Source organism: Xenopus laevis, chromosome 3S (assembly GCF_017654675.1).
Source record: "Xenopus laevis strain J_2021 chromosome 3S, Xenopus_laevis_v10.1, whole genome shotgun sequence".
Classification (NCBI taxonomy): domain Eukaryota; kingdom Metazoa; phylum Chordata; class Amphibia; order Anura; family Pipidae; genus Xenopus; species Xenopus laevis.
Genome location: NC_054376.1, coordinates 46,333,297 through 46,345,643, shown reverse-complemented (window position 1 = coordinate 46,345,643; position 12,347 = coordinate 46,333,297). Strand labels below are relative to the sequence as shown.

Below are 12,347 nucleotides of genomic sequence, written 5' to 3'. Positions count from 1 at the left end.
TTGTATGCACTTTTACACCATTGTTTCACATGGCTTGAGAACGAGCCTTTTCGGCTCGAAACGTCGTTTCTATGTATGTGCACATATATGGTGATGTAATTGTTTTACTATTTAATACAACATATTGAGCATTTATGGCGAGTGCTGTTTCTTTATCAAACTATATATATATATATATATATATATATATATATATATATATATATATATATATATATATATATTTTTTTTTTTTTTAGGCACTTTTTCATGTCTTTAGAAATATGTCCCAACTTTTTATAATGTCCTGTTTAATGTAGAAAAGTTATTGGAAAATTCCAGACACATATTTGATTTGATATCCTTATTGTTTTACTTTATTTTATGAAGATTTTTCACTGTACAAAGGGCTATTTTTGGGCTACTTTTAAAACTGCTTTTGGCTATTTTTTATAGTCTTTGGCTGGGTTTGAAACGTAGACCTGGCAGCTGGCAACCCTGTACCACAGAAACACTCCATCCTCGCCTGTCACTCCCACAAGGCGGCTGTTACCTGAGCGTCACTGCCTCTATATACACACAGTCTCGCGAGATGACAGATGTGACATCGGGATTATCTGTCAGGCAGCTGGAGCCAGGAGCAAAGAAGCTGGATATTAACAAACGGGATTGTGTTCCGGGATTGCGGGCTGTGTTAAGAAAATCGGGACTGTCCCGCGAAGGGCGGGAGCGTTGAGCGGTATGATACACGCCTGCAATACTATTGGGCTCTCTTCTGCACCTGTGTGGCTGTCCCTTTAATTGGCAAGTAGCGCATAGTATATGTGAGTAGCGCTCTGAGCTGTTATCTTATTGTGTGGAGTAGCGCTACTTCCCCGGAGCAGAGAGAGCGCAGCACTTGTGTCTGTTGCACAGCAGGGACTCAATTACTTTGTATGTGGCCAAAGGCTTGGGAAAAAGAATTCAGTGTGACTGTATCGAGTCATTAGCAGCAGCAGCTGTCAGTCTTTGTAGTGTTGGCCACATATGAATGTGCTGCAGGTGATAGTCACCCTCACAACTGCCCTGTATATGTCCCACTGCCACCTGTCTCTACAACTGCCACATTTGTGCCAGTGATATTGATATGCCATGTGCTGCCCTCACTTCTCATTACTACCTTGCAGCAAGTTCTGCCCTGTCAGCCCAAAGCATGTGCCCCATAATGTTTCATAGGGACAGGTATGTGGGCATGTTCAGGCAGAGCGCTAAACAGCAATAGGCGTCACTATCATTTACTTCTATTATTTAAGTCTCTGTCGTATACTTGCATTCAAACATTTGCTAGTGATCCAAAAATCCCTGTTCTGCTTAGGCACTGACTTCTCTGATGCGCATGAATGTGGAATTAGAATTAGAATGTGGAATTAGAATGTAGAATCAGAATGTGGAATTAGAATGTGGAATCAGAATGTAGAATCAGAATATGGAATCAGAATGTAGAATTAGAATGCAGAATTAGAATGATTAGAATGCTGAATTAAAATGTGGAATTAGAATGTGGAATTAGAATGTGGAATTAAAATGTGGAATTAGAATGTGGAATTAGAATGTGGAATTAGAATGTGGAATTAGAATGTAGAATTCGAATGTTGAATTTGAATGTTGAATTTGAATGTAGAATTTGAATGTAGAATTTGAATGTAGAATTTGAATGTAGAATTCGAATGTAGAATTAGAATGCGGAATTAGAATGCGGAATTAGAATGCAGAATTAGAATGTGGAATTAGAATGTAGAATTAGAATGCAATTCTTGCTCTTATTCTAGTCACTTATGGCTGTTATGGGCACCTTCCCTTGCTTGGTCTCAGGTTAGCTATATACATATAATACACAAAAGCTATGAATATCTTGTAAATTATATCCTTATAAACGGTGAGTTCTGATGTCATCTGTTATAAAAGGTGAGTTTTGATGTCATTTCTGTCACATGACTCACTAAAACTTGTGTATTATAATAAATAAAGTACCCCCAGTTGCAAAATATGAGGATATTAGAAGTTACCTCAGAGTTCCATAAAAACACTCGGCCTCCTCGGTAACTAATAATATCCTTATATATTACAAGAAGGGGTACTTTATTCACTATATATACAGCGTGTTATGTTCTATACACACATGCTAAGAATTATTTGTGTTTTGTGCCATATAATGATTGCTTTCCGCCTGATGTTTTATATCCCAACATTCCTCCTCTAGGCTAAACTAGGGATGCACCGAATCCACTATTTTGGATTTGGCCGAACACCCTAATCCTTCACGAAAGATTAGTCTGAATACCGAACCAAATCCTAATTTGCATATGCAAATTAGGGGTGGGAAGGGGGAAAACAGTTTTTACTTCCTTGTTTTGTGACCAAAAGTCCCTCCCCACCCCTAATTTGCATATGCGGATTTGGTTCATCCAGGCAGAAGGATTCAGCCAAATCCAAATCCTGCTGAGAGACCGAATCCCGAACCGAATACTTGATTCTGTGCATCCCTAGTCTAAACACTTGCAGGACCACAGATTGGCCAACTCCGGTTTATCCAGCTTGGACTGTGAAAGTGCATCTGTTCTCTCTCAGTTATACAATAAAAAGGAAAGACCCCTGTCTCCAGTAAAAGTTTCTGCTGTCATTTAAAAAAGACATTACATTAAAAACCTCTTCTGAACTTATAGTGACCTAGATTACTGCCATAACTCATTCCAGAAACTGTTGCAAACAGTACCATCCACTCTTGTTGTTGGAGACTCCATATTGTGATGCCAGGAGTGAGGGGGAACCCTCGTAAGATCTGGGACTCCTCTGGTAAACAGTGATGAAAAAAGAACCATGCAGTAAATGTAAGTGTAAGGGGGAGTTAGTTGAATTCAGGTGTTCTGTTGGGGAGGGAGGTAGATATTCCATACAGTAATTAAAGTGGTTGTACACCTTCCAACGCTTTTTTTCTGTCCTATTGTTTTCAGATAGTTTGCCAGAAATAAAGAATTTTTCCATTTACTTTCTATTTTCTTTTTGTGACCAGTTTTCTAATATTAAAGTTTTATTTCTCTGCATTCTTATGTATTTCTTAAGCAGCTCTGGGAGTGAGGGGCTCACCAACCCTGTAACCCCTATAAACTGATACATTAGTTTACATTTCTTATCTTTGTCCCTGCTGAGCAGAATCCCTGAATGTCATTAAAAGCAGTTGATAGACTTGATATAATAGTTGCTAATATTTCACAGATGCTGCTGAGAAATGTATCTACGAATGTAGAATCTGCACCTGGATTACTGAGCTGCCAGACTGAAAAACCAGACAGGAACATTAAAGGGGTGGTTCACCTTTAAAGGGATACTGTCATGGGAAAAAACATTTTTTTCAAAATGAATCAGTTAATAGTGCTGCTCCAGCAGAATTCTGCACTGAAATCCATTTCTCAAAAGAGCAAACAGATTTTTTTATATTTATCTGACATGGGGCTAGACATATTGTTAATTTCCCAGCTGCCCCAAGTCATGTGACTTGTGCTCTGATAAACTTCAGTCACTCTTTACTGCTGTACTGCAAGTTGGACTGATATCACCCCCTCCCTTTTCCCCCCCAGTAGCCAAACAAAAGAACAATGGGAAAGTAACCAGATAACGGCTCCCTAACACAAGATAACAGTTGCCTGGTAGATCTAAGAACAACACTCAATAGTAAAAACCCATGTCCCACTGAGACACATTCAGTTACATTGAGAAGGAAAAACAGCAGCCTGCTAGAAAGCACAAGTCACATGACCAGGGGCCGCTTTGAAATTGACAAAATGTGTAGCCCCATGTCAGATTTCAAAATTGAATATAAAAAAATCTGTTTGCTCTTTTGAGAAATGGATTTCAGTGCAGAATTCTGCTGGATCAGCACTATTAACTGATTCATTTTGAAAAATTTTTTTTTCCCATGACAGTATCCCTTTAAGTTAACTTTTAGTAGGTTATAGACTGGCCAATTATAAGCAGCTTTCAGTTGGTCTTGATTTTTATAGTTTTTTAATGATTTTCTTTTTCTTATTATTATCCAGGCTGAGAGGGGTTCCCAAACTATTTCATATGACTGTATTTAAAGTTATGCGAAGTCCTTTCTTTAAAGCACATTGGCAAATATTTGCTACTACTGTCATTATTCAACATGGTTTTTCTAATTTTCTGCAGAAATATTGCCATTTTTCTCTGCTTATGATGAATGTTGAACTTCAGAGAGCAAAACAATAGTGATGGGTGCAGAATAGGGTGCCATGATTTATCTTAAGCAGTTATTGACTAGTACTTAAAATACTTATTTTAAAAAATGGACTTAAATATTGAATATTTTGGATCTATGTTCAGAGACCCTGTCAAACGGATAACATTTTCAGTTCCAGGTCAGAAAATGGCATAATTGGAAAGCTACCGGTAATCAAACATACAATTACAAATATATATGAAGACCAATTGAAAAGCTGCTTAGAATAGGTCCGTCAATAACATACTTAAAGTTAAAGTCAAACTTTAACAGCTCCTTGTCCTTTACTGACATGAAATTTAAAAAGCAAAACACCAGCCCTGGGAGCATTATGCAGTAGTTGAATATTCACAGTGTATTCTTTATCTCCTGTCTGCTGAGCTTCACAGTGATATTACTTCATATCCTTAGCAAACCTGAGATTAGCTGCATTATGTGCAGAGATTTGACTGCAATTAGATAGAAACACACAGGATTTTTCTAACTTGTTAATTAAGATGGCATTGTATTCAGTTGGCATTGTTCAATGCCAGTCTGCTGTCCTTGTAGTTCCTGGCTTAGACGAAGGGCATGCATAGCGGTTGTTCTACTGGCTGAAATAAGCCGCAGAGGAAACATTACATGTGCCATATGACTAAGGCTAATATTACACATAGTATATTTTAGATAGTAAGCTCTGTTTAGCAGGACCCTTCTATACTGATCTGATCACTATTTGTATGTAATGTGTTTGATATACACACCCAGCTATTGAACTTCTGTGACTGCCTCCTGCGGCACTGATCTATACTATGCATACTTTTTTAATTCATATATACAAGTGATCTTCTGCAAGGTGCTGGAAGCAGGGCATTTTCAGTCACACAGTTTGGTTTACCCTAACTATAGTAAATATGGAAAGAATATTTAACTTAACCGGAGAGAGGAAGCTTCTTCCAGCACTGTGATGGGTTTCCATAGTCATTCAGCCAAGATCCCATAGTTCCAAAACCTCTATTTAAACTGTTAAGGGAACATACTGGGGGAGAGGCTATTAATTAAATGATGTTCCTTTAAATATTTATTGGATTGATATCCTATATTACAGAATGTTGCTTGTGAGCCAGTATCCTGATGCTACCATTTGGACCTGCCAATCAGCTGCTTTTCAGATTTAAAAATACAGCAATATGGCAATGGGAATATTGAAGAATTGTCTTGTGTAGTCATACCTGTCTGTACTTTAACATACATATTATTTCCTGTTCAATATTGTACTGGAGAAATTTCCCACTTGTACAGTGGAAAATTCTGTTGTTTTTTTTCATTAAAAAAAAACATTGAGTGTGGATCATGTGACTGCTTTGCATTTGGAGAAATTATCCTACACCTGGGAATGGATTGCTAGTGATATATGATATACAATATGCAAAAAGGATCAGCACTCTCGGGTTTTAAAATTGTAGAAAATATTGTAATTAATAAATTTGCTCAAGACTAACGTTTTGGCCCCGTCCAAGGCCTTTCTCAAAGTGCCTGATTCATTTTGCATTTGTTTGAGATTAAATGATGATCGTGCTCCCAGGCATGCTAACACTCTATATCGAGAGTGCCGTCTTCTCGTGCATTTGCTTATATAATATATATATATATATATATATATATATATATATATATATATATATATGTGTGTATATATATATATATGTGTATATATATATATATATGTATATATATATGTGTATATATATATATATATATGTATATATATATGTATATATATATATATATATATATGTATATATATATATATATAATATATTATATACAGTACCAATTGAGCTTACATCTAAGCTAAGGTCCCTATCACATTTAAACACTGAGGTCAATTCATTAGGAGCCAGTTAATCTACCTGTATCCTCCATTTGGAGTGCAGGACTAGAGTACATGGAGTACCTTTTATTTATAAGCATTGCATAGCCTTCTTGTATATTATTAGTTTTAACAGCAAGATGCATCTGTTGCTCTCTTGAAAGAGGTTATTGTCATTTTCTACCAGCTGCAAGAATACTTCAATTTTAAGTACTTTACCCCTTCAAATTGAGAATGAACTATTGGTTTTGTGAGTTAGACATACTGTTTTCCTTGGTACCGTACAAACAGTGCAACAGTGAGTTTGTGTAGCCACGGGGGCAGCCAATTAAGACTAATTAAGTTAGAAAGCCGTCAGGTTACATAGCTATACAGCTTTTTGATAGCATGTGAAAAAAATGAGCTCTCAGAGGGCTCAACAGTCCTACATGGCATTAGTGGAAGACAATAATGTAAGTAAAGTGCACAAACAAGTACTAAGCAGCTGCAGGTGTGATAACATGGTCCAGCCGGCATCCCGAATATTGAGACCTGAACTCTACTTGGAGCTAGTCCTTGTAACATGGTTGTTTTACTTGCTTTTCTTTTGTGTGGCACTTTTATTTATTATGGCTGCTGCTTATTCCCATTTTCAGCAGCCTAAAGAAACAGATCAGCGGTATTTGGCCATGGATGCGCATGATTTAATTAATGATAAGTTGTGTGGGGCACGGACCATAATCCTTTAGTACTTAACTATACACAATTACATGTGAGATTATGTGTTCTGTATTCCTATATGTGGGCTTGTTTTCAATTATTATATTTCAAATTTACCAGATAATGAAAAAAATCGGAATTGAACAAATAATTCTATAGTGTTTACTGCTCAGCAAATAAAAAACACTTATTTGTGCCTATGTGGTCCCCTCAGGCCCTGGAACCCAGATGCATTCTCCATATATTTTAGGCACAGATGGATGCATCTATATGCTTCTTGCTAGTGAATTAATGTAACAGTCTGTGTCACTGCCCAGCTGAGCATCAGGTATGGGGATAGAAACAAACTGAAATGTAATCATTTAAAGACTGCTTCTGTAAGAATTTACATTCCGAAAGAGCAAAATGCAAGTCCTACCTTGTGTAAAACTCTGCTGCCACCATAAGTAACATGAGTAAATCGGATAAGTAATTTCTGTTTTCCACTGAGACATGCTAAATTTAATAAAATACATAATTATGAGCCAAAAAGCCGTACTGAGTGTCTGTCTGCCTGCCTGTAGTGATTACTGTCATGCTGGGCCATCTCCATGTTAAACCTCGAAAATGATATGTTGTGAGGCATAAACTATATTCTTAATTTCGGCTTAGTGTCGGTATGACCAGTCTGGGACGATGATAATAGTCACAATTTAACTACTAGGCATAATATATTATGAACATCTGCACTTCCAGTTATTGCAGAGAGATTTGTTGGAGAACCGATGTATCGTTTATGGGAATAATCTGAGAACACACTGATCCTCGGTAATCCTGAATTAATCTGCTATACCCACTCCAATTAATACCTTCTAGCACAAATGTAGAGGAGCATGCGTTCAGCCGCAGGGGAGCGCAGGAGTAGACGCTCTGAATTCTTTTCAATGGGGCTGTACTCACACAGACGCATGTAAGCGCCGAACGCAGGAAAAATGCAACATGCTGCGTCCCATCCTGCGTTCGGCGCTTACATGCATCCCTTGGAGGGAACATTGGTTGCAAGTCTTTAGTAGTAGTAGTTACATACATTAAAACACTGCTGACTGAGTGAACAAGAGTTTTTTTTAAACATAGACATAATTGGAAGATTGAATTCAGAGTATTGGGTAGTTTAATGATCTTATCTCTATTGATGTTGGATTGTGTTAATTTAATCATATTCTTTGCAATAAGTACGCCTTTGGGTAAAATAAAGCTTTTTAATAATACATGAAAGGCACAGTTTGGGAATTGTATTAATTAAATGGCTTTGTCTTAAATAATCAATTTTATTATAGTCTCGTTTGCTTTCTATGTCCTTTTCCTACTAGATCTAAATCCTTTGTTTCTGTTCAGCTCTCGCCTCTGTAATATGCCTACCATATGAGTTTTCTGCCACAGATCCAGAAGTACTGGCTAATTATATTCCTCTGTGTAGCCTATCATTAACAAGTGATTAGGCCAAGTAGGACCCAACAGTGTGTTACACTGCGTACCAAGCAGAGAAAATATTATGGCTTGCTCGCAAATGTGTGGGATATTATGTAAAACCTGCAAAATATTCAGAATTGTATTTCTTAAATATCACCTTCTAGAAACAATGAAGCGAGCAAACGAGCTAACAGTAATTAATGCATTGGTGAAAAAGGAATAAAATATTCACTCAAGAGAGTCCTTCTTGCTAAGTGTTATTTCCCATTCCATTGATAAAGAATCATTCATAAAAACCAATTCCAACAGGGCAGAACAAATACAAAGATCCTGAGTTTTGCTGATCTTTTTATAGCGCAAGACAGATCTTCCTTGATTAAAAACGTAGTGAGGAGCAAGATACAACATTATACTGGTCCACATTTACAGGAAGTCCCGACTTACGTACGAAATAGGGTCTGTAGGTTGGTTCATGAATTTGTATGTAAGCTGAAACATAGACATTTACTTATTACATGCAATTTAGACAGATGTCTGTCTTAACATAGTATTTATTTTAGGGATGCACGGAATCCACTTTTTTGGATTCGGCCGAACCCTTTGCAAAAGATTTGGCCGAATACCGAACCGAATCCGAATCCTAATTTGCATATGCAAATTAGGGGTGGGAAGGGGAAAACAGTTTTTACTTGTTTTCTGACAAAAAGTCACGCAAGTTTCCTCCCCACCCCTAATTTGCATATGCAAATTAGGATTCGGTTCGGCCAGACAGAAGGATTCGGCCAAATCCGAATCATGCTGAAAAAGGCCGAATCCTGGCCGAATCCCAAACTGAATCCTGGATACCGAATTTTAAAAACACTTTCAGAAATCGGCATACTGTACTTTTACTAATGCAAAGAAAGCCACTTACCGTACCATAAGTTACAACAACTTCAAGTGTACAAAGTGCAATATGAATTGCAAATCACCAAGTTTTATCAATAGTGCAGCATATTTACCATAATGGCAGCATAATTGATGCTGGAATTATGAGATTATAACTCCATCCCAACAGCCCATGGTATACATATCATATGGGAAGTATGTACCAGATGTGCTGCTCACACCAGATAGGTGCAGAAGAGTAATATAATGTACAGTAGCTGCTTTTCATACATGCTTTATAGAGAATGGTTATTTCACCTCAAGTTGTGTGGTGCTACTGTTTCAGGTTGGCTCCTTCGGCTCCCAGGGATGAAACTGAAGAAGCAGGTGACTGTTTGTGGAGCAGCCATCTTTTGTGTGGCTGTCTTCTCCTTGTATCTGATGCTGGACAAAGTGCAACACGACCCACCCAGGAGACAGACCGGTGGCAACTTTCCCAGGGTAGGAGAAAAAGATTAAAGGAGAACTAAAGCCTAACTAAAGAAGTAGGCTGTAAATGTTGTACATTATGTTTTGGGCTTCTATACCAGCCCAAGGCAACCACAGCCCTTTAGCAGGGAAGATGTGTGCCTCCACATGCTCATGCTCTGTGTTGCTGTCACTTACTGAGCTTAGGGACCCACTCACAATATACAGTACACATAGAATAGAAATGTCACAATATAAGGCTGATTAGTAATTAATACAGATAATTACTACATGGCAGCATAGAAACCAGTGCAATTAGCATCAGAATTTAATAATCAGCCTTGTAGCATAAATTTATATTACAGACCAACCTCATTTTCTGCTTGATAATTTGCGACGACCCCTAAACTTAGCTTCTCAACAGCTGCTCAGAGCCCACTGAGCATGTGAGTGTCACAGACACTTTCCAAGATGGTGACCCCCTGTGACAAGTTTAAAGTCCTGGATCATTGCTGCTTTTGAGAAGCTGTAAATTTAGGCTGGTGCAAGTTCAGTATATAAAATATGGATTTTTTAGCCACATTATTTTTTATGGTTTTGTGCTTCCAAACTAGAGCAGTGCTCAAAGGATATAACAAGAATGTACCTTTTGTAGGCTGAAATGTGTATGAATATTATTGCAACTATATAATCCATTTGTCATATAAAATAGTACAATCCCTTTCCATGTGTCACTGAAGTGTAAAAGAGCAAAACGATTCATGCATTTTAAAGATTTCTGAATAAAGATTCCTGCTCAAAAATGACTTCCCCAGTCTCATCAGCATTTTTCTCCTTTTTGCTGTTGCATCATTGACCTATAAAACATTTACATTTGGGTCCTGTGAACTGGAAACTTGAATTAGGTGACTGTAGGAATTTTCACGCCTCAGAGAACTTGCTTAAGGTTCTGTGCAGATATTTTATTTATGCATTTGGGTTTGTCCGCTTAAGCCCATGGGAAACTGCCCTGCTAGCCCTGTGTATTGTTGAGGGTGATATAATGGATTTCTTGATGTAAGTGTACTTTACAAAGATAAATGTTATATGCCTGTTCCATGAGTCCCATAATAGAGGAGCACAAAATATAATGTAAAATGCATTTCAAAATCTATTTTTTTAAACATTGTGGCTGGATCCTGCAGGAATATAGTGTGAGAGGCTGAACAGTAACACAGAGTAATGCTTACAGGAATCCTATTCCCTAGTCATTTAGTTTAGGGATTATGTTTCCTGTTCCAATAGATTCTGATATCTGTGGTATGTTTTGCTCTCTTGTTGTAGCTCTATTTGAATTTCAATCATAGAGTTACTGAGATTAGGGTTGCCACCTGGCCGGTATTTTACAGGCCTGGCCGGTAATGATGGCTAATCCCAATGTTATTAATAGGGAAAAAAGATAAATATATAGAAAGGCCTTTTTTTTCTAGAAAAGGTGATATTTAATGATGCAGTAATATAACATTTTGGTGTTATCCAGCATTTAGGTTACATTCATATCTATAGGGGAAGAGTTATAACTAAATCCACTTTATATTCACCCCCAGAGCCAGATATCTGTCCTACAGAATCGTATAGAGCAGCTTGAGCAGCTCCTAGAGGAGAACCACGAGATCATCAGCCACATCAAAGACTCTGTTCTAGAACTGACAGCCAATGCTGACGGCCAGCCCATTCTGCTTCCATACCACATTCCTAATGGAACTTGGGTCATGCCACCTGACCCCAGACCCAGTTTCTACTCTGTCTCTCCTCAGGATTGTCAGTTTTCTATGGCAAATAAACGGCAGAAGCCAGATTTGCAGGTCAGTGCTTAGTTGGTAGAAAATTAAGTTTGTGAAAAAGGTAAGTCCTTTTTCCCCCACTAAATTAATTATATGCTGCAGTAGCCATTCAGCCAAATGTAAATATTAGTTGACTGGCTACAGTCAGTAGAAAATTAAGTTAGTGGTAAAAAAAAGGAATGTCTTTAAAGGGATACTGTCATGGGAAAACATGTTTTTTTCCAAAACACATCAGTTAATAGCGCTGCTCCAGCAGAATTCTGCACTGAAATCCATTTCTCAAAAAAGCAAACAGATTTTTTTTATATTCAGTTTTGAAATCTGACATGGGGCTAGTCATATTGTCCGTTTCCCAGCTGCCCCAGTCAAGTGACTTGTGCCTGCACTTTAGGATGGAACTACTCTCTGGCAGGCTATTTCTCCTACTTAATGTAACTGAATGTGTCTCAGTGGGACCTGGCTTTTACTATTGTGCTGTTCTTAGATCTTCCAGGCAGCTGTTATCTTGTGTTAGGGAGCTGCTATCTCGTTACATTCCCATTGTTCTGTTGTTAGGCTGCTGTGGGGGGAGGTGGTGATATCACTCCAACTTGCAGTATAGCAGTAAAGAGTGATTGAAGTTTATCAGAGCACAAGTCACATGACTAGGGGCAGCTGGGAAATTGACAATATGTCAAGCCCCATGTCAGATTTCAAAATTGAATATAACAAAATCTGTTTGCTCTTTTGAGAAACAGATTTCAATGCAGAAGTCCACAGGAGCAGCACTATTAAGTGATGTGTTTTTAAAAAAACATGTTTTCCCATGACAGTATCCCTTTAAAATGTTGCTCTGCTAAGATTGCAGTAAGTAGAGAAGAGTCAAGCAGTTGTAAGTCGAGCAACATCACAAAACTTTCCTTTTTTTAACTAAAACTGATTCTGTTGTTTTACTTTT

General features: G+C 37.7%; 1 protein-coding gene across 3 annotated transcripts in view; it reads left to right on the top strand.

Annotated features, from left to right (window-relative positions):
• The first annotated feature begins 556 nt into the window (after nucleotides 1-556).
• The window catches only part of man2a2.S (mannosidase, alpha, class 2A, member 2 S homeolog), a 37,367-nt gene continuing 25,576 nt past the window's right edge, over nucleotides 557-12,347 (top strand). The window contains exons 1-3 of one of the 3 annotated variants that reach the window (XM_018255349.2): nucleotides 557-718; nucleotides 9,466-9,620; nucleotides 11,174-11,431. In XM_018255349.2, coding sequence (XP_018110838.1) covers nucleotides 9,489-9,620; nucleotides 11,174-11,431 — 390 coding nt within the window. In that variant the 5' untranslated portion in view covers nucleotides 557-718; nucleotides 9,466-9,488. Of the gene's footprint in view, nucleotides 719-2,439; nucleotides 2,847-9,465; nucleotides 9,621-11,173; nucleotides 11,432-12,347 lie in introns of those variants that run through there. The other 2 variants (XM_041588252.1, XM_018255350.2) reach the window with 2 other exon arrangements.